We start from the raw sequence: 21557 nt of genomic DNA, 5'->3' as shown, positions 1-21557 counted from the left end.
TTTTACTTTATAAACTTTATGAACACACCGAAATCGGAAATTGTGGTAACGTTTTTATATACCTACCGAAGAAAATTAATGTTATAATTGGTTACATTTACGTGTGGTATAAAAACGTTCGTCATTCATAAACGTTTTAGGAGCACTGTATTTTAAGAGCCAGTGTGTTAAAAAGTCTTTGTGTACTTAGAGGATATGCTTAGAAACGTTAAATGTTTGAATAAATACAAATTAAATCTTAACTTGAGGCCTTCTTAGGTTTATCTATTATAGTTATACGAGTTTTATAAAGGCGCCATTTTCAAGTAATGAGAGAGTAGTCATTACATAATATAAGTACCTACCTATGTTCCTAATTAAATATGATTTGTCATCTCAGTGTTTCTAAAAGGTCACACTGGGTTTTTGGACTTTTTGGTTTTTGTAAAAATTTCTTCAACATAAGTAATTATTTTTGATCAAACCGAAAGCATTAAAACTTCAAACCAACTTTACATTTATAAATACTTATTTGAGCAGTTACACATAAACGCATTCAATTTGTTATTAGTGAAGGGGATTAAGGTATTAGGTACCTACCTATTTATTTCTTTTGAGAAACGATTTTTCGTTACGAACGACAAACGCGCCCGAACACGCAATCTCATCTGATAAAAGATAAGAGTACGCTTAAAATCTCTTCTAGTATCGTAAATTTTAGAGTTATGAGGGAATTTGGGAGCTTAACCACCTTAGATAATTGAGATAAGTGGACTCTAAAGTATCTAGATTCTAGAGGCACCCAAAGAGGATAAAGTCGATCGACCTTGTTACTGCATCGCATATTCATGACTAACTATCGTAACTTGCCGTGTAGCTGAGACTATTCAATTCGCGTCTATAAAACGATATCGTGTTGAATAATATGTGTAGATAAAATCTTTGCAAGCGTTTAATCCATTGGTGGAATGAAAGTGACTTGATTTTGATGTCTATGCACCACAGAATTCAATTACGGTAATAGAAATGGAACATGTCGTCATTACTCGCACCTCAGCAATAGTAGGTATAATTTTTAGTTACAATTTTAAAATGTGTTTAATCAGAATTCAATACGTAGCACGTTTATACAGTTTAAAAATTTAAATCGAGTGTCTTAAAATATTCATAGAAAATAAGTTAATTTTAAGTCAGTTGTATTTTTCTTTTGAAAATTTTTTATTTCACAATTTTTAGTGGCCTCTCTGTGCTATAATATGCTATGCCAAGTTAAAACCCTACTGTTTACTAAGCTTTTACACTGATCGCCAGCAATTTCCTCTTATCCATTGAGGAGTTCTGTTCTCCATCTCCGAAGATATTCATCAGACCTTCGCCAAATTTATATGGGACCACCTGCACAGTATACCCTTTCAAACAAAAAAAAATCCGAATCGGTCCGGGGGTCTTTGAGTAATCGCGGAATAAATAAAAAAAAGATTCCGACGAATTGAGAACCTTCTCCTTTTTTTGAAGTCGGTTAAAAATCTTTAGGTGTAGGTGATAAATGATTATATACGAGTATATCTAGTTGGGTAGGTACTCACTGGGTTGCCCTTCGACTTTTACAACACACATTACTTTAACCAGCAACTAATATGACAGAAATCTCGTACTGATGGTAGGTAGGTATTTATTCAAATGCTCAACTGTCTGATAACTAGATATTCTCCAGGACCGGAATGTATGCAGCTAGGTAGGTACCAACAATATTTACGTAAACCTATCTTACGTGTTCTGTTTATTTGCCAAGAATTCAGTTAGTCATACTTGTAACTTGTACAATAGCTGTAGTAGTGCAGGTTTCAACTTTTAAAGCATAGGTACCTAACTACATAGTACATATATACCTAATACCTATGCGAGAATTAAAGTCATGTACATGTAGGTACCTACTCATTGCTTATAAATAATGTCTAATGTGGTTTTGGAGGTCTAATAAGTTAATAACCTTGTTTGTAAAATAATATTTACCCACTAACTGTAACATAAATTCTTAAAAAGCGCAAAGAAAAATTATTAAAATGGATGCATCGTTACTCAGTTATTGATCCCAAGAAAAGCCATATTCTATCTAACAAATAACAGTAATGCACTAGTGAGAGATTTATGTTGCAGTATTAATCTGAGATGTTGAAAGATATCTATTTTATTAGGCCTTTTATTTAGGTAACTTCTTTCAGTGGTTGCCAGAAACTTGAAAGAGTAATTCTAGTTCTTAAACGCGTTGTGCTTGCCACTTTTACTTTTACTAATTGTAAGCTTGGCCCATATTAATTATCTATAAAACGTGTAGAAGTTACTGATTAAATAGTTGGCGCCACTCAAATCATAACAAATCATAACATCATATTAGAAGGCGTCATTGATTGGCTGAAGTTGTTCAACATCTGATCGATAAACGTACTGTATATAAAATTCTTATAGTTTTTAGTTGATAAATTGTAGCATAATAAAGGATAATATTTGTAATCAATATATAAGATGAAAACATCTTTATTACTTAGATGATTTGTTAAACGAGCTTGATGATTTGTATATTAGTCACTAAGTTTATTCATTGTACAATTTGGATTGGCCGATAACGATAAGATAAAAAGGGGAGTGGCTAATAAACGTGGAGAGGTTACCTGTAAGAGTGGTTTTAAAACGACGACATTCGAAAATATACTAACGTAAGAGGAACAACATTTATTTGACACAAATGTAAAAGTTAATAAATTTAAATAGGAAATAAAAGTATAATAATTTATCATAAAGATTGTGTTTGTGATTTCGTCAGACCTTACCCAAAAGGTCAGAAGAGGGACATCAAGAAAATATAATATTTTCTTGTCACGCTCACGACTCAGAGAAACAAGTGGAAATATACAGAGGAACGAGAAAGAAGTGGAGGTCTAGTAGACCACAGACATTTTGGAGCACAAGGCCAATATTTGGGCCTCAATATATCAAAGTACCTAGTCATGGCATCAAAGGATTTCTGGATAAACGGGTAGGATCTTTCCATGATTTTATTTTTATTGATACCTATTAATGGTAATTTTTTTTTTTATTTGTGTGGGTTTTCGTTTTGGTTGTTCTACATTTAGTTATCATTTTGTTAAAAAGCTTTGCTCCGAGTTGGAATGGAAATTATATAACGTTATGATACCTAGAATTACCCACATGTTTATAATTCATCTTGTATATTGGTTATACAAATGCGATCGACCTTCAAATTGTGGTTTAAATAACATTGAGGTATTTAGAAGGCTTATTTTACAATGAAAAATGAAAAATGTTTATTTACAAAATACAGTCTTGTACAATTTTCCTGTGTCTGTGTGGTGGTACCCGCACTAGGTTATCCTGTATCGTGGGTACAATGGAATAGATAGTGAACATAGTGTTAAACAATATAAAAAGTGTGGTTTACTTAATGATGGGCGTTATTGTTACTTTTAAATAGTTTTCAGGATGTATCTACTATGTCCTGCCGGGGTTTTATTTCTCATTAAATGATTTCACAGGTGAATATCTCACGGAACGTGGTATTTCAATCTTCACACTTGTATTCGTGTGCCGAATTAGTTTGGTTAAGAGTTACGATAGGGATTTATTTTCACATAGTGGTTTTGTTTTACGGAAGGTAGGTTCTGGATTTAGGTTCAATCGTTTGCTGCACTCATTGTATAGATAGATGTTTTCCTTTTTCTAGCACACAGTGACGCGATATTATCACACAGCACTCGTTGGGCATCTTGAATGTTGTTTTGTGAAATTATTATTTTTTGTAAACCGCTTTGGGATAAGGTAGAAAAAGTTACATGAAATAGCTTTTCGTTTTACGCCTGCCAGTGAAATAATCCGTCTCTACTTGTAATGGTTACTAAGTGATTGGGGATATAAAATGTTAATTGATAAAAATGAAGGTGATCCGTTGTAATAAAGTAATAGTGACCAGGGTTAATAAATTGAGCATTTTGAGAAATATAAATCCTAAAATGGGTGTAAAAGTAGGTTTATCTTATCTGGTTATTCTTTAACTAAATTTAAAATTATGGTAGGTAGGTAGTCAGATAGTTTTAAATACGGGGTGCATAAATAAGTGTTTTTTTTTTTACAAAAGTGAGGAGAAATGTTTTCATTTATCTATTTTTACCACTTGAAACGCGTAATGTTTGAGTTTCAAACATAACTTTGCTGATAACAGCTCACCATGAACAACCCATGGCCGGCCCACTACTGAGCAACAAGTGTCTCCTCACAGAATGAGAAGGGTTTAGGCCGTAGTCTACCACGCTAGATAACAGCTAATTTACTTTTAATACTGGCACAATAATTTGAGTACTACGAGTAGCAGGTAGGTATAGTATATGGGCAGCGGGGTTTTTTTTTTTTTGTTTACCTGTATTCACGCAATTAACTGTGTACTGCCGCATTTAAATGCAATATGATTTTGTTTTTATTGGATTAACATCGCTTGGCGGGTTAAATTCCTGGCAGATGTTCTATTAAAATTAGAGTAAGTTTTTTTTTTAATGGTAATATACCTACAGTACTGCCCTTAGGGCAGGGCGCGATAATAAGTACCTACTACCAAAATACTATTTTCTTTGTTGTACGAAAGAAATTTAAGGCAAATATCTTTGCACTACGCTCGCGTTTGTGGCATGACATTATCCCAGAAATATATTTAAAAAAAATTTCACGCTCGCTTGACTCGCTTCGCGATAGTTCAGTTTCGGTATGCATTTAGTTAACGAAACTCTCAGGAAACCACGTTTGTTGTGCTCTCGAAATTGATCAGTCTGTTTGATAAAATCGAAATGCGGTGCCTTATAAATTTCGCTTAGGAGCGCCGGTAGTATCTCATGATAATATGAATAGTGATCATAATTTTTTTTTTTTTAGGCTGATTAAGCATTGAAGGTTTTTCGGCTGGTCTGGCATTTCGCCTGATTTTATGTTTTTGCTTATTTAGAGCGTTCAGGAAAGCTTTGACAACGTTTTATAACATGAGTATATATATATATTTTTTTGTTTTAGTTACCGAAACAGAAAAAAAAAAGCATTAAAGATGTGGGACCGAGGGATAAATCTAGTGTGATTTTTGGTTGGATTATGAAGTTGTAGTTAGGGTATTTAAAATAGAAAGATTTCAATTGTAGGAAATGATGTAAAACATGTTGAGGATAAGTTGTGTAATAAAGTCGATAATTCACTTGTTGGATGTCACGCGATCTCATTGCGAGGAGGAATCTTTTTCTTGTCTCTGTTTTTATAAATACGGTGTTCTGACGGGTTTTTTATTTACGTCTCGGATTATTGAATACTTTCGGTGTTTGATTGGACGGTTAGAGGTTGCAAAAGCAATCGCCCTCTAATTAAAACATTTATTTAGGCATTAGTTCAATTTGGATTAAATCTCGCGAAAAGCCACGGTGGCTGTCTCTCGCGCGTCTTGGAAAGACATTCCTAATGCCTGTTTTTCTGAGGGAGGGATGCATTATCAAGTGAGATGAGCTGCAATGTTTGCGGCTGATTATTTTGGAAAATTTGCAATCGTGGCAAGTGGAGTAAAGTTTGACTAAACTATTTAATGAACTAAGTATATAATGGATTTGGTGAATGGTTATATTATATAACATTTTGATAAATGGATGAATTTGAAGAGTGTATGTATGTGGTTGATGCACATTTGTTTCATATTTTTACTTAAATTATAAAGTATTACATTTGGTGAGTAGTTATTTATATTTGGTAGGGTAGGTTTGATAAACAGGTAGTTATCTTGATTAATAAGTGAGTTATCATTTTATAAATGCGTACTTTAATGTTTGATGAACTGGTATACTTGATAAATGTGCATATTTTCATACTTCAAAGACAAGTTGTACCTATTAGTTTCTTCAAGCTTTTAGTTGCTGATAATTATATTAACATTCTTTAGAGCGCATGTCCTATGGACGAAATCGTTTATACATACTTTCACTGTTTGAAATGTTACAATCATAAAGATATAGTTATGACTAGAGGGGGTCATAGCTTGTTGCCGCTCTTGTACATCCATGTGTCAACTAGGTATTGTTATCTCAGTATATTTCAGGGAACCTCCGTTCGGGTAAAAGCGATAGCTGTTGGATAAATGCTTGTTGGGTTATCAGAAGACCGTGTAGTCTTCGATGAGGTTACTTGTAAATATTATAGCGAAATAGTAAGTTTAAAAATAGAATGAGGCTAAACTAAAAAAATGAGACAAAGATAAAAATAATAACTTAAAGCATTGAAACAGCATAAAGTGAAATAGTAACTTACAAACTATACATACATATTTACGAATTATGTAGATAGATATAGTATTACTGGATTACGTATATCAAATAAGAATACTGTCAGCTCATGTTTTGTTTTCGGCGTGGTAATTTTACGCTTAAAACTCATAAGAGATATCATGAGGTTCGCTTTCTGTAAAAGTTATTAGCTTTAACAGTTAATTGATTTATTACATTATTTATTTATTATACACTCAACAAGTAAAAGTATTTTGTTTTGACAAAATCCAAAGAAGTACCTATTGGATTAATAAGGCAAGGTACGAAGCATTGGCTGGATTTTACAACATTTAAAGTTTCCTGTTCATTTTTATCATTGAGTTAATTTGAGGCGGAAGGATCCTCTGGAAAAATTTTAAGATTAAGTTATTAGTAAGAAAGTATATTTTGATTAGGTTAGTTTAAAATGTACAGCCGGTAATTTAAAAAAAAAAATATATATTTAATTTTACATAATAGGTGAAGCTGGTTGATGCACCAAAAATCGAATTATCATAGGAATTTAATTAAGCTAACATTTTTATTTATTATCAACTTCAAATATACAGTAGCAAACTGATTAGTTGGAATACATGCAGTGATTGGAATATTTAAGTTCCGATAGAAGAATCTATGTCGTGGCTTGTTCCTTTATGGACAAGAATATTTTTTTTGACTCATGGGACCACTTACACAAAATATCAACGTTCGGTTTGGAGGTCTTCCATGGCTATTCCTACAGTTCCATGACGTATTGAAGAGGTTAACACTTTGTCGCTCATCACATCAACCAGCACGGCATTTGGGTATGATGGATGGATGTAGATAGGGAGGGATGTGGATAGTGGATGTGTATAGGACATTTGATGGGGGGGGGGGTTTAGTGGTTTGTATCAATAGGAACCAGGGGTTGAATGAGGAAGGCTGAGGACAGTACGTGTGGTGCTTACTAGGGAAGGTTTATGTTCAACAGTGACCTTATGATGATGACGATGTAGATGACGATGATGATGATGATGGACGTACGAGGATGAATCTTTTACGAAACGAATAAAGGAAAATCGAACAGATGCGGGTCATTACGGTTAACATATAAAATAATGTATAAGGTACCTACTTTCTTCTAATCTTTATGATCGATCAGCTTGTGATAGAGATCTTGATGTCGTAGAGAATAGAGATGTATCGAACGGAATATTTATTTCATTTTTTTCCTGCTATTATGTTGATATCGCTTTTCTCTATGAAAAGGAATTAATGATAAACTAATAGGTATCATTCGGCGGCGAGTCGCGACTGTGTCGTTCCCAGGGTCGAATTTGGTAGTTCTGCTTATGTTACTCGAAACGACAAAGTACGCCATATGGTGCATATTATGGCTAAAATAAAATATATAAGTATCATGTGAAATTATAAATCAAAGATTCTTTTTGCATGTAGATATTATATGGTTAAGAGGCACAAGTGACGCAACTACTGTACCCTGGCGTTTGTTTAACATTGTCCATTAGTACTTCAGAATGTGGATTTTGCTAGAAAAAAAAAACAATAGGTAATTGTAAGAAATATGGGAAGCGTAATCTGCATTAAAAGAAAAAGTTTGAATTGGAAGCAACCAGGCATAGGATTTTCATACATCCGTAATCACGTTCCTTTCAACTCTATCTATCACGGTTCACGATACGCCGTTCGCGGTTCGGGCCGTGACGCACGTGCAGACGGACGGAGAGCAGAGGTTTAGAAAATAGGGTCTCGTAGGCACCCTTCGAGGGGTACGGAACTGGAGAAAACTAAATTATAATAATGATAATAGGTTTTCTAGGTTACCAAGTAAAATTATTTCTCTTAGGTCGGATTGTATTATGATGGATGCTTATGAAACAAAATTAAATGAACGGTCTACTCAAAGTGTTTTATGTTTGCAGGATCCAAGGATGTTGGAAATGAACAAATGAGGGAAAGGAAGACCCAAAACTAGGTATGGGTCAGGGACACAAAGTCCCAAGGAAGGAAAGGATGGAAAAGCCCCGAGGTTACGGGCTATGGACAAAAAGTCCTATAGGAGGAAGGAGGTGGACCCTAGGATAAGGGTCATTAAAAATTTGGATCAGGAGGGAAAGGACCCTAGGATAAGGGTCATTAAAAATTTGCATCTGGAGGGAAATAAGGACAATCATATATGTATCCCGGTAGAAGAGAGACGCGCCAAGGCTCGGAATCCGCGATTTTCCAATAAGAAGGGAAGAAGAAAATATGTGCGTAAAACTATTGCGTTGAAAGTGTATGAAAATGTTTTGTGATTTAAATCGAGAACTGGCGGCGATTAACTTTAAGTTTAGAGAGTTTATTTTATCAAAAGGACAAGAAGTTCACTTACACATATTCATATTAAGAATCGCTCCCGATTCTAAATATAAATATAGAAGAAAACATAATCTTTAAAGGTATGGTGACTATACAATAATATAAAAAGTCAAAACACGTTATATTCGTTAACAAACTATACCTACATCTAGCTAAGATATCTATGGTGTTTGACACTGTTTGATTAAACTTTAAACTTTGTAAAAGATTTCTCCTCCAGTATGAGTTTCGGCAAGTACATTATGTAGTAGAGCTAGGTAGTTTACATACCATAATTAGTCCTAGCTTTATGTAATTGTAGCATAATAGGTATGTTCGTTTTGTGTACCATATTTATGAAATTTAGCTTTAAAGTGATGCGTGTATGTACGGACTTTAATAGTATTTTCCTAACAAATAGACATATTTTGAATTTGTATAATTGACTTATATAATTTAGTTCATCAGTTTTCTTATATAATTCTTTAGTGGGAAGGAGAGTCTAGTTGGAACAGAACTTTTAACAATTTATTTTGAGATACTTGAAACCCTTTAAAGTAGTTTTTAGTAATTAGTTTTACATGCTCATCCCCAAATCTCTATTGAGTGTTCCTGTAAAATATTGGCTTGTGAGTTATAATTGATACTTCGGACTTTATGCATATACCTACCTTCTTTGATTAAATTGAGGCCTCCTTTAGTTGCTACTGGTCTCGCAATTTTTGATATCTTTATGATTTTTGAAAAATTATTTATAAATTTAGAGTGTCTGCATCTTTTTATTTTAATATTAGCGGAAGAGAACAGAAAAATGAATTTTAGATTAAAGGCTAAATTTGAGTGCTACTGTAGACTGGCAGGTAAAGTTGCGAGGGTAAATAGTTTGGAATTGAATTGAGTTTATCTGCTATTTTCTAATTATATCGGATGGAAAGGGTTGCTGCGAGTGCTCTAAAATTAAGTTGCAATCATAATCAATACCAATGTATCAATAAAACTGTATATTCCTTCTAGTTAAGGTTAGCAAGAATATTAATTTAATTAATTACTATCTTAATTTTTTTTTGTTTTGTTGAACTAAGTCTTTGTCATTTTGGTTGTGAAGTTTACATGTTACTTAAGTTTTAATTTTTTTTTAAAAGCGATGAGACTCGCTTAAAACAGGATGGCCGAGCTGTAAGCTTGGCCCATATTAATTATCTATAAAACGTGTAGAAGTTACTGATTAAATAGTTGGCGCCACTCAAATCATAACAAATCATAACATCATATTAGAAGGCGTCATTGATTGGCTGAAGTTGTTCAACATCTGATCGATAAACGTACTGTATATAAAATTCTTATAGTTTTTAGTTGATAAATTGTAGCATAATAAAGGATAATATTTGTAATCAATATATAAGATGAAAACATCTTTATTACTTAGATGATTTGTTAAACGAGCTTGATGATTTGTATATTAGTCACTAAGTTTATTCATTGTACAATTTGGATTGGCCGATAACGATAAGATAAAAAGGGGAGTGGCTAATAAACGTGGAGAGGTTACCTGTAAGAGTGGTTTTAAAACGACGACATTCGAAAATATACTAACGTAAGAGGAACAACATTTATTTGACACAAATGTAAAAGTTAATAAATTTAAATAGGAAATAAAAGTATAATAATTTATCATAAAGATTGTGTTTGTGATTTCGTCAGACCTTACCCAAAATAATAGTATAGTTTTATTTTATTTTTATTTTTGTTGCAAAACCAACAGCTCAATCAACAAACTAAATAATCTTAAAGTTAAGTAACTTAGAGCTAATAATAGGTTTTCACAGTAAGAAAAGGTTTAGTTACCTTTAAGTATGAGTATTCAAATTCAAAAATCTTTATTTCACTAACCGTGAATTCGTCCGCGTGGACTTAGGTTTTTAAAAATCCCGTGGGAACTCTTTGATTTCCCGGAATAAAAGGTAGCCTATGTCACTCTCCAGGTCTTCAACTTGATTTAAGCGTATGTTCTGGGTTTAATAAAGATACATAGGTACGATCGTAATATAGTCTAGATTACATTTACTGTAGGTCTAGGTACGTTAGGAAAACATTATGACGTACGATGCACTTTTACGGCGTTGATGGATCATTGTTCAGTAGAATTGCATCATCATTTCTACAGGGTGACCGGGAAAACGGCACGATCCCATTGAAGCATTGCCTACTGTCTCTACATGCATCGGACGATCCATTATGGATCGACGATACGTGATCTACGATTCAGGATTGTGGAGCAAGGAACAAACGGAAATGGAGGCACTTGGTTCAGCAAAATATCACAGAGTTTGGAAACAAAAGGAGATTTGTTTTGATGTTTACCGTGATCAACTTAAAGTAACTAGACCATCCTCCAATACCTATAGCTTATAATTACCCTATCATGTCCTCACTCCATCATTCATTAGGTCACATGAGCGAAGCAATTACCTATTAGGCAATAGGTAGTGAAAATGAGCAGAGATTCAGTCGCTGTTACCGAACTCAGCAATGAAATCATCAATCATCATGCTAAGTAAGTAGGTACCTATTCTACATTGGGTCACTATCCAAAAACATTAACAGTTGATACTTGCCTAACCAATACTGATAAACCATAGGTAGATACATACCTACCTACCTAGTGTAGCTTGCAGTTGGACTGAAGTCAATAAGTCAATTAGCATCAATTTCAATTGACCTCTATTTGATCATCTGGAAGAAACATCTAAAAAAGTTAATGCCGTCAACTCCATCTTTGATTCGCATTCATTTATTTACAATACTTACCTAAGTTTGACATTTACATAGGTTTTTAGCACGCCTACGCTTTGTCGATATAATAGTTAAACCCCGTTTTACCTACCTACATAGTACAAGCTACTTCTAGTTAAAAGCCTTGCCTTGCCCAGTGTTTTAGACGAACTAAAAGACAACCACATTTTTCTATGTTGATTTGTTCCCAAAATTTTCACTAGCTAGCTCTGAATTCTGAAATGAAGTCGTTGGCACTTGGCAGGCGTACACGGGGCATGTCTGGGAGATGAAACTCGAGACTTAGTATTCAGTGAGTCCTTTTGTTGTGAACTTCAGCTCCCACTGCAAGTGTGCTTTAACTCATTAGGCTTTTCAGCCATTGTGCCTCTCAGCGCTGACAAAAAGAGGCTACCCCATCCTCTTAAGTATATCATGCATAAGAACGACAATTTTATTCTTGCTTAACTTCAGTACTTAGTTACTAACAAATAAACTACGACTTCGTCCGTGTACATTAGGTATCTGCCGTTTTTGTCTAAGGGTATTTTTTTTAAATATGAATTTCATGATTAAGTAGTTAAGTGTTAAGATTGTGAGTATATGTATGTTCGTTATTGGTACCCTCGTTATTACAGAAAATACTCATTAGATTTTAATAAATGTGGTATTTTTAGCTTCGTCTTAAACTAAGCTACGTTTCGATAGCTAAATTAATTTCTTTCTTTCTAGCTCTCTACATTATTTTTAATGAGTTTAAGTACTTGGATAAACCTCGGTAGACGGGGTTGGAGAACCTGAGACTTTTATCAAAAACTGCATTTAAGTTTCATCAAAATCGGTATAGCTTTTTTGGAATTAGGTATGATATTAAACTTCTCAATAATTTCAGTTGCTCGTTTAATGCGTACATATGCTTTGACTGCCCTTTGTAAAAGTTTATTCAGAGAATGTAGAGACCATAGGTAGAGACCATGACGTAGATCTCATCACATCAAGCACATAACTAAGTCTACATTTGAATAAATAATCAAAATTAAGGAGCTGGCGAACGAAACGGTGTAACTACACGAAATAAAATTTTACAATAGGAGCAAGAAACAGAATGAAAGCTGAAACCGTATTGCAATTATACCGTTTTGATCGCAATCTCGAACTTTGCGCTCAATTTTAGCACACTTTTGCATGGAAATGAGTCAAGTTTTTATTCTGTGATCGAAATCATGCTTTTTTAAGGCCGCTTTTCTTGGAAATTTGTTCACAATTATTAAAACCAGTCGGAAAAAAGTTTTATGATCAGAAATCTAATTACACCGTTTTGTTCGCCAGCTCCTTAAGTAGGTATATTAGGTACATAAGTAAGTACATACCTATAGAGTTTATATAATAATATGAATAAAGTGAGTTTTTGAAGAATAGAAATTGAAAGTAAAATAAATTTTAAAGTGATGAAATTATTCGATACATCATATAATGAAATCAGTACCTGCCTATACAAAATCATCTACCTTCGACGTAGGTAGATAGAGGTAGGATGTAGCGTAGGATACTCAGTTTCATATCGACGTGTTTTGTTACGTATGACCTCGATCGAAAGGTCAAACATAGGATTAGAAGAATATCCTTTAAGATGTGTACTTAGAGCTATGAAAATGTTATTGATAAAATGATACAAGTACCTAGGTAAAGTAAATTGAACCTTGTAGTCGTATCGCCTTCTGCGTATTTACCTTCGTGTGCCAGTTGAAGTATAAGGATGACTACTGAAAAAATTATATCAATAATACTTTCAACTTAATCTTGCGCTCTACGGTCGGTGGAGCTTTGAGCGAGAGGAGAAAAGGTGTTCGACTAAAACGCCCATTATGTAACACCTCGTCGTCGTCGTCAAGAACTAAGCGTATAAGGCAAAAGAGAGCTGCTTAATTCAGTGAATTAATGAAGCGGTAGCGGCTTTTAGCGAGCGTATACTAAATGCACTAACCAATAGAGCATGAGAGCAGTCGAGAGTGGAACACACGATGAGCACGATCACTGACGTCGAACACCAGTACTTATAGTTCAGATACGGCCGCGGCGACTGTTAGTGAGCTACATATGTCGGGCGGGAGGGAGCGGGCACGAGGGTCGGAGGGCCAGGGTACGTTACCTAGCGGCGGCGTAGCGAGGGTCGGGCGTGGGGCGAGGGTGGGCTGGTCGCGCTCGGGCGCGGTCGGCTCGTCAGCGGCGGCGCGGCGCGGCCATGGCGCGCGGCAGGCGGCGGCGACTCGCGCACTGCCGGCCCGGCCGCGGCGCCGCGCCGGCCCGCCGCCCGCGCACGCGCCCGCCCGCCCGCCGGGAATTGATCAGCCGGAATCTCGATGCTGAACATGATAGCTCGCCGATATATTATTATCGACGAGATACCGCGACCACCAATTTCACCAAGTCACGGATGCTGCGATTTCATTGGAACCTTTTTACTTAACTCTTTCTATACCTACTTACATAAAACTTTTTAGAACAAAAATTAAAAATATATATAGTATGACCTACAACCTTTTTCATATTATTATTATTTTAAATCTACAAGATAAGAACTAATAAAAATCACGACAGATAAGTAGATAGGTACACCTACTTTTAATAGGTTCGTAATTCGTATTATCATAATAAAGGCTTTACCGTTCGTTGGTTCGACGGTAAAGTATTGATTTCTTTGTTACTTTATTTATTCATCGCAAGTTGTGCCCAATCATTGCGATAAAGATATATTACTATGATAGATATCTATGGGTGGTGGCATCTATATCTCTCTACCTATTATAAAGCTTTTTGCTTTACATAATAAGCTATAGTAAATCTAGGTACCTTCATCACTTATTATGGGTTTATATGAAATCTTTTCAATAAGTTGCGAATAGATAGGTACCTACCTACTTACTTACTGTATACGATATAGGTAAGGCCCGTTCAAAATGGATCTAGTCTCGGACGTAAAATTTACACTAAATCGAACAGGTACAGGGAGGATCTCGACATACATTTACGACTTCAGAGTGATCAAGAAGTTTAGCGTCATGTGTACTAATATCGCAGATAGGAATAGCGAGCAAACGAGCAGGAGGGTCACCTGATGTTAAGTGATTACCGCCGCCCATGAACCAGATTTGCAGCACCAGAGGTACCGCCACGCCGATGCGTTGCCGGCCTTTCAGGAATTTGTTGGTCCGTACCCGAAAGGTGCCAACGGGACTCTAATAATTAACCAAGCCTCCGCTGTCCACCCATCCGTCTGTCTGTCAGCGGAATGTATCTCGTGAACCATAATAGATTGAAAGTTGAAATTTTCACAGAATATGTATTTCTATTGTCGGTATAAATAATAATAATTTCAAAATGGCCACCATAGAAATTAAAAAAATAAGTATTTAATGTTATTTCTTATACGATGGTACTCACATACGACTCACACTTGACCGATTTTTATTTTATAACGCCTTTTTGAATAATTTTTAAATAAGTATTTATTTTTAATTCCGCATAATGAACAACACAATCAGTATTGGAAACAATGTTTATATTTATAATTTGAATACACAAAAATACACGTGAAAAGGTGCGTAGATAAAGCAAAAGTAAAAAAAACTTAAAGTTTAGGGCTGATTTTTCAATCGCCAAATAACATTTAACCGGCAAATCGTTTTAACAGATTTGCAATCACTGAAATGGACATAAAACTTGAATACGCTGGAAGAGGAGTGCCATACAGAATGAGTTTTGTGTCAATGTGTTCAGTTTTTCGAAGCGCGCATCCCACGGAGCGTAGCAGGAATTAAAATTGTAGACACTAGGTTGATCACTAACATTTAATTTCGACATCACATGAGGCTCACTGCTGCTATCAGAGCCAAAATCACGAAAATCAAGTTGCTTCCAAAACAGATCGACAATCGCAAGTCCAGCGTACTTTTATTAGTAGAGGTCAGTGTTTCCAATACAAAAACTTTTGAAACTTTTCCTCAGTTAAACACATTGGTGATTGAAAAATCGGCCATAAGGCTATCGTATAATGCTATGTTATCGTATAATGCATATTACGATAGAAAATTACTTAATATTATGTACAACGTTAGTTTTAGTATAAGCAAAACCTGAAAGTATTCAGAATCAGTAACAGAATAGATTGCAATAATTTTAACAGCGTGTTATATTATAGAGGCTGTAACCAGAACTCTAGCAAAAACTTAGTATTACTATACTACCTTAATACAATCCAATGCCAATAACCATTTGATTTATCTTGTAATTTTAGTGATTTAGTAGTTTTTCACACCCACATTGTATAGCATTGACTTCGAGTGACCTATTTACGGAACGTTCGTTGACCTCTAACGTCAGTCAGATGTTTTATTTGCAATATATTGTGAACTTTTCTAAAAATACAGAAGTTTATAACTTCGTAAATTTTCATTAAATGTTTTTGAAATTTTGTTTCTATATTCTATATGTAAAAATATTCGACACGTGTTTTTTTGCTTATACTAAAACTAACGTTGTACAATGTACCTAACTACAGGAATGCTAAATTAAACTTCCACCGCGGATATCACAATCATGTTATATTATAACTAAGTAAATATTTCGAAGGAAACTAGTTATTATTTTATGGTTATTTTTCTTATAAAATACATATTAATTGCCAGTAGTTTAGTATGGTTAGGTGTTTATCAAACAAAGATTTAAACGTAAGTACGTTTTGACCGTAATTTTATTAACCATAGAACCCCCTAGTAATACTATTCAAATATTATCTATATTTATTGGTAGGACTTGTTTAGCGTCTCCCAATACTTATATCACTTTCGTCGACACTAATTTTATTCATCAGAAACTTACCAAGAAAATACTTTTTGATACAATATTCTTCGGATTTACTTATGTGTTTATGTACGGAACCCTAAAAGAGTAAACCCGACTCGCACTTGGCCGGTTTTTATTTTGTAATCAACTAATCACAAACATGAAGTTATTACAAACTATTGTACAGCCATTTTAATAGACCACTTTTAAGTCTTACTAATATGATAAATGTGAAACTTTGAATGTTTGTTAGTCCTTAACGCCACCAATGACTGAACCGATTTAGCTCTGAACGGAGATATTTTACATCCTAAACTATACACATATAGACTAATTTTTATCCCGGAAAATCAGAGTTCCCGCGGGATTTGTAAAAACTATCCATGCAGACGATGTCGCAGGCATCGTCAGCTAGTGATTTTAAACAAAAATAGTAGTATTGTAGTGCAATTCAGTTTTTTAAAAATTTAACCTGATATGTAAGAAACAAAAGTTCTAAAATCTTTAACTTATCGAAAGAAGCTTTCTATAAAATACTGTGGGGTTTCTTTGTTAAAGACGTGTCATGTTTCAATAATAACTAGTGATTCAAGTGGTCACCCATTCAAAGCAAATTAGTAGGTACTTATGTGCAGAAGTGGCCTATTAAAATGGCATTACTGTAAACAAAGATTTTGTACGTGTTCCCATATAATAATATTGCGACGCTGCGCATGCTAAATCCGCTATGCGCTTTTGTTTAGAATTTTCATCTTTGATGTCATTCTGTTCAGTTTTAAAAGGCATGTGTGCATGCAGAAACCCATTCTTAACTGTGTTTCCTAACTGCTAATTCAAGAGATAACATTTTAAGCTCTGTGATTCGATGATTTACCTGAAGTAAATTTTTTCCAAAAATTAAGAGGGGTCTCTCCGTCACTCACTTCATACAAACGTAGTCCAAATTCATTTGAATATTAAGCAACCAAAGTCCATGAAATTTTGCAGACATATTCTAGAAATTAATATCTATGTCTGTGGTTTTCCAGATTTCTGTTAAAATATTCGGTTTCAAAGTTACGCGGTCTTAAAAATTTACATACAAATCTTTGAGCCCCTGTAATTTTAAAACTACAAATTTTTAGAAAAACCTAAAACACCACAGACACAGATATTAGTTTCTAGAATATGTCTGCAAAATTTCATGGACTTTGGTAGCTTAATATTCAAATGAAATTGGAACTACGATTGTATAAAGCGAGTGACGGAGAGAGCCCTGTTAAAGTATGTATCTATAATAGTTTCTCCTGAAAACTTGTGATTTTCCACATAGCGGAGTTTGCATGCGCAGCAACGACTTTGTGGTATTTTTCCGATACTATCATAAGCTAGATGTAGATCTGATGGTATTGCGTGTTCACATACAACTCACGGTAGCGGGTGCGACCATTTTAGTATTGAAATGCGCGGGCTTTGTACGTGAATGATTGTGAATTAAGGCTTGGAAAGACTAAAAGCTCGACGGAACATTTAAGGCGGCTTTATAATATAAATGCGAAAGTGTGTCTGTCTGTCTGTCTGTTAGCTTTTCAAAACCCATCCGTTTAACCGATTTTCACGTTTCGTAAAGAGATAGCTTACACCCCAGGGACACCCATTTTTTCTCCTGGAAAATTGTAGACTTCCCACAGGGTTTTTAAAAACCTAATCTTGTAATGTCTTTATCGGCACACGACAATGAATGAATCTATCCCTCTCACATTTTCGCTAAAAGATTTAATTTCAATTTAATTATATGAACCTTCAGCATGACTGTGTCTTGTAACTGGCTGAAATTGGGGGAACTATACAGTATACATATTACATACTAACCCACAGTGATGGTGATTGTCACACTGTAACTGTTAAACTTGATGCTAGGCCTACAGATCTTTATTTAGTTGACACGTTTGAAATCGCCATGATCGCACCCGCCACCGCGCCCGCTAACTAACGTGAACAAGCGCTTAAGCGCGAGACTTATCAGATTTGATAAACTTATCTAAGTCGGCGTCACTCGCGGGGTCCACTTGAGACAGCTGACGGAAGCTCTCGTCGTCAACGAAGCAGATCTCATGATCGTCGGGATCCGCCAGAATGATGACGCGCACTGTGGCCTTGCCTGGGGTGTCCAGGGATATAAGGGGTGTAAGGATTTTTTCTTTCGCGTCCTGAATTTTCTTGTCGATGATTGGCTGTTGGTCGAAGGGGCAGGAGAAGGCGATTCGGCCGTATGCCTTCGCCCGATTCACTGGTTCACCTGTAATGTTAACAATCTCATTTGTCATCTCATCTGTCTTACTAATATTATAAACTAACTAGCGCCCGCCCGTGCGCGTGGGTTTAGGGGAATGAATTTTAACGTGGCAGGAAATACGGACGCCATAAGAGCGTACAAAACCTGTGTATCAGAAATGTTGAGAAAAAGGTTTCATACACGTAGATTGAATTTCGAATCTGTATTTTGAAAGCAGAGTCACAGATGTAGAATAAGAGACAATAATAATTAATTAATCGCCCTACGTGAAATGAATAAATATTGAGGATGCCAATGTTTAGTATGGTAGCTTGATTTTTCTTGACAAGTATGCTAAAATATAAGTTTTAAGGAAATGTAACTCACCAATATCCACTAATTCAAGTTTGGCTTGATCTTCGCTGAATCCGAGAAGCACAGACTTGTCTGTCTTCTCAAAGATCTTAAGGGTCAATAGACCGTTCCAGTATGCAATGGATCTTGCTAGATTCGAACTCGCCAATGACACTTTGACTACTGGATCTGAAATATACAAGATAAAACTTGACTACTGCATTTAAAAATATTCGTACATATACACAGTTTATTCATCCATACTTCTATACTAATATTATAAATGCGAAAGTATGACTCTCTGTTTGATCTATTACAGTTCCACACCCATTTATTTTACTACTTTTGATAAAATTGAATACAGAGATAACTTGAATCCCAGATACTGGCATACTCGTATATTTTATTTTATAATAGACAATCTGAGTTTCCACTAGGGGCTTAATAACCAAAATCCATGCAAACGAAGTTACAGGTATCATCTAGTATTTTATATATCTGAAAACTACCTATTATTTGATATCAATAATAAATAATCATCCCCATTTTTTTCTTGGGGTGATTTTATTTATCATACCCACTATATTGAATTGGTCATGTCATATTGCTTATGAATATGAAACATCACACACTAAGCCAACAACACCTCATTATCATTAATTGGACAGTAATAGGCCTCTTCATCAAAATACTAATTTGATGTAATTAAACTCATACCTAAATGGTATCTTTTACACTTACTACAATGCAATTTATGTTTTAGCTGTCTTAAATTTAATGGACACAACATTGGCTTGTCAAGGCCAGCTTCATATTTTTTTAATTCACACAGTCTATTTTTATCTTTTAGTCTGAGTAAACACATAATAAATCAAATTTGCAAAAATTTCACAACAATTCTAATACAATGGCAGTCACATGACAAAAGACAATAAGCACATGATAAAATCAAGAGATCATATCAATAAATGTTAGACACTTACTATGTCTTATCTAATTAAATATAAGTAAGAGTCTGTAATTATATTTAATTCATTTTATATTAGTAGCTACATGCAGGATGTAGAAAAATAAGCAGAGGAAGATGCATAATTAATGATTATATATGAATGAATACAAAACATTTTTAATGCACACAAATATCTTTATGCCTAATACCTATATACAGCTTAATAGCTAAGTAATAAAAATGTGATATAAATGTCTTATCCCAACACAAAAATAGAAAATATAATTTAATATTTGCTACTCACCCTTGTCAACGGGTTGTGGTTTATCAATTATGTAGAATTTGTAACCGCCTGGTGCTTCAACATACTTTAAACTGTTCTGTTCCTTGATAGGCCAGTTCATCGCAGCTGCTCTCTTCAAACTCTCACTGGACTGTATAGTCAAGCCAAGGAAATCATTTCCTTGCTCGTAGTGTGTGATCCCATAGTTGTAGGTGAGTTCAACAACAAAGTGGGTGTCTTCTGGACCGTAGCCTATCATGGTTTTGCTCCATCTGTTTGCATAAGGACTGAAAACAAATGTCTTCACTTAGACGATTTATATTTTATGGAATTGAGTGTTAGTTAATTACTTTTTTTTAAATTAATACACATTCATTAATTTATGGATACAGATTAAAGAAGTTTTGAAAAGTCAGAATAAGAATATGGTCAATGTTATAACTAAATTAAGCAACATACAACTTATGAAATATGTAACAAAATCAAGTTAAACATAGCATAATATTATAAACTTCGAAACATTCTCAAACGAGAACAGGATTCTGCAACTTACTTATTGAATACAATTTTAATAAAATCTAATACAATATCACAGTGCTTGGTATTTAAAAGTATTCAATAGCTTATTTATGAACACCTACCCATTGCAAGCGGCTTCACAGCCTTCACTGAATTCTTCATGACGAAGTACCTTAAACAGAGAAGTAAATTAAAATATAAGATGGAAATAAAAAGTCAGATAAGGATCATTATCATCATTATCAACCCATCTCCAGCTCACTACTGAACATGGCCCTCCTCTCAAAATGAGAAGGGTTTGGCTATTAATTGCCAATTTTTGAGAAGCCACTAATTAATAAGGATACTAAACTTTATACAAAAAGGAAAAATATTCAAAACAATGAATGACGTTTTATGCTCGAAGTATCATTATTTCCAGTAAATTACGAGCTCTTGTGAACCGGCGTCTCGGTAATTATGTTAGCATGACCTTGCTCGTTACAATACACCACAAGAACACCGCCGACAATTGCTTACGAAAGAACTTTACGCGTGACTAAACAATTATAAAAATATTGTGAAATATAACAAGTATAAGTATAAAATAACTTAAAATCTCTAATCTTACCTTCATTCCCAGTACTTCTCGGTAGAATTTGGCTGTAAGTGTTCTATCAGCCACTTTGAAAACAAAATGCAATGCACGTCCATTTATCATGATTAAAGTTTTTATAACTTTTTGATACCCAATTAAATTTTAATATCTATTACTTTTAACAACCTTTAAAGTGATTCTTTAAACTTAGGTATTTAAATTTCAAATTAAAACTAGAACTGCTGGCACTTTCTAAATCACTGTTCCAAATCATTCCAAATGTCAAGTTGACAATCACTTGACAATGATAATTTCGTTCGAGATTCTTGACTGGAGTTGTCAACGTAAAG

General features: G+C 34.5%; 2 protein-coding genes across 9 annotated transcripts in view; both read right to left on the bottom strand.

Annotated features, from left to right (window-relative positions):
• LOC123881205 overlaps window positions 1-13716 on the bottom strand; it is a 34439-nt gene extending 20723 nt beyond the window's left edge. For 2 of the 6 annotated variants that reach the window (XM_045929886.1, XM_045929889.1), the window contains exon 1: window positions 13414-13698. Coding sequence is in view for 2 of the 6 variants with exons in the window: in XM_045929884.1 (XP_045785840.1) it covers window positions 1566-1596 (31 nt within the window). In the remaining 4 variants the exon portion in view is untranslated. Of the gene's footprint in view, window positions 1-1565; window positions 1612-13413 lie in introns of those variants that run through there. The other 4 variants (XM_045929884.1, XM_045929885.1, XM_045929890.1 and 1 more) reach the window with 3 other exon arrangements.
• Window positions 7416-21494, bottom strand: LOC123881219 (glyoxalase domain-containing protein 4). Of its 3 annotated transcripts, XR_006799434.1 has the most exons (6): window positions 21241-21494; window positions 20753-20802; window positions 20133-20398; window positions 18913-19068; window positions 18198-18549; window positions 7416-7427 (listed from the first exon to the last, which is right to left on the bottom strand). XR_006799434.1 is itself a non-coding variant. In XM_045929915.1 (5 exons), exons 1-5 carry the CDS (start codon window positions 21328-21330, stop codon window positions 18257-18259), a joined length of 855 nt encoding a protein of 284 aa, XP_045785871.1. In that variant the 5' UTR covers window positions 21331-21494; the 3' UTR covers window positions 17437-18256. The 3 variants fall into 3 exon arrangements, 2 of the variants coding, with proteins under 2 accessions (XP_045785871.1, XP_045785872.1); XM_045929915.1 differs by lacking the exon at window positions 7416-7427 and having other exon boundaries at window positions 17437-18549; XM_045929916.1 differs by lacking the exons at window positions 7416-7427; window positions 21241-21494 and adding an exon at window positions 20983-21126 and having other exon boundaries at window positions 17437-18549.
• Window positions 21495-21557: the final 63 nt, after the last annotated feature.

This window comes from Maniola jurtina, chromosome 3 (assembly GCF_905333055.1).
Source record: "Maniola jurtina chromosome 3, ilManJurt1.1, whole genome shotgun sequence".
Taxonomy (NCBI): Eukaryota; Metazoa; Arthropoda; class Insecta; order Lepidoptera; family Nymphalidae; genus Maniola; species Maniola jurtina.
This window is presented reverse-complemented; position numbering and strand designations above follow the sequence as displayed.

What these genes read in the sequence shown, in the direction of transcription:
- LOC123881219 (XM_045929915.1), bottom strand. Translation starts at nt 21,330, where the DNA reads ATGATAAATGGACGTGCATTGCATTTTGTTTTCAAAGTGGCTGATAGA. An exon ending in GAGAAGTACTGGGAATGAAG is followed by an intron (nt 20,803 to 21,240) that starts GTAAGATTAGAG and finishes TCTCTGTTTAAG; the next exon opens with GTACTTCGTCATGAAGAATT. An exon ending in TGTGAAGCCGCTTGCAATGG is followed by an intron (nt 20,399 to 20,752) that starts GTAGGTGTTCAT and finishes ATTTGTTTTCAG; the next exon opens with TCCTTATGCAAACAGATGGA.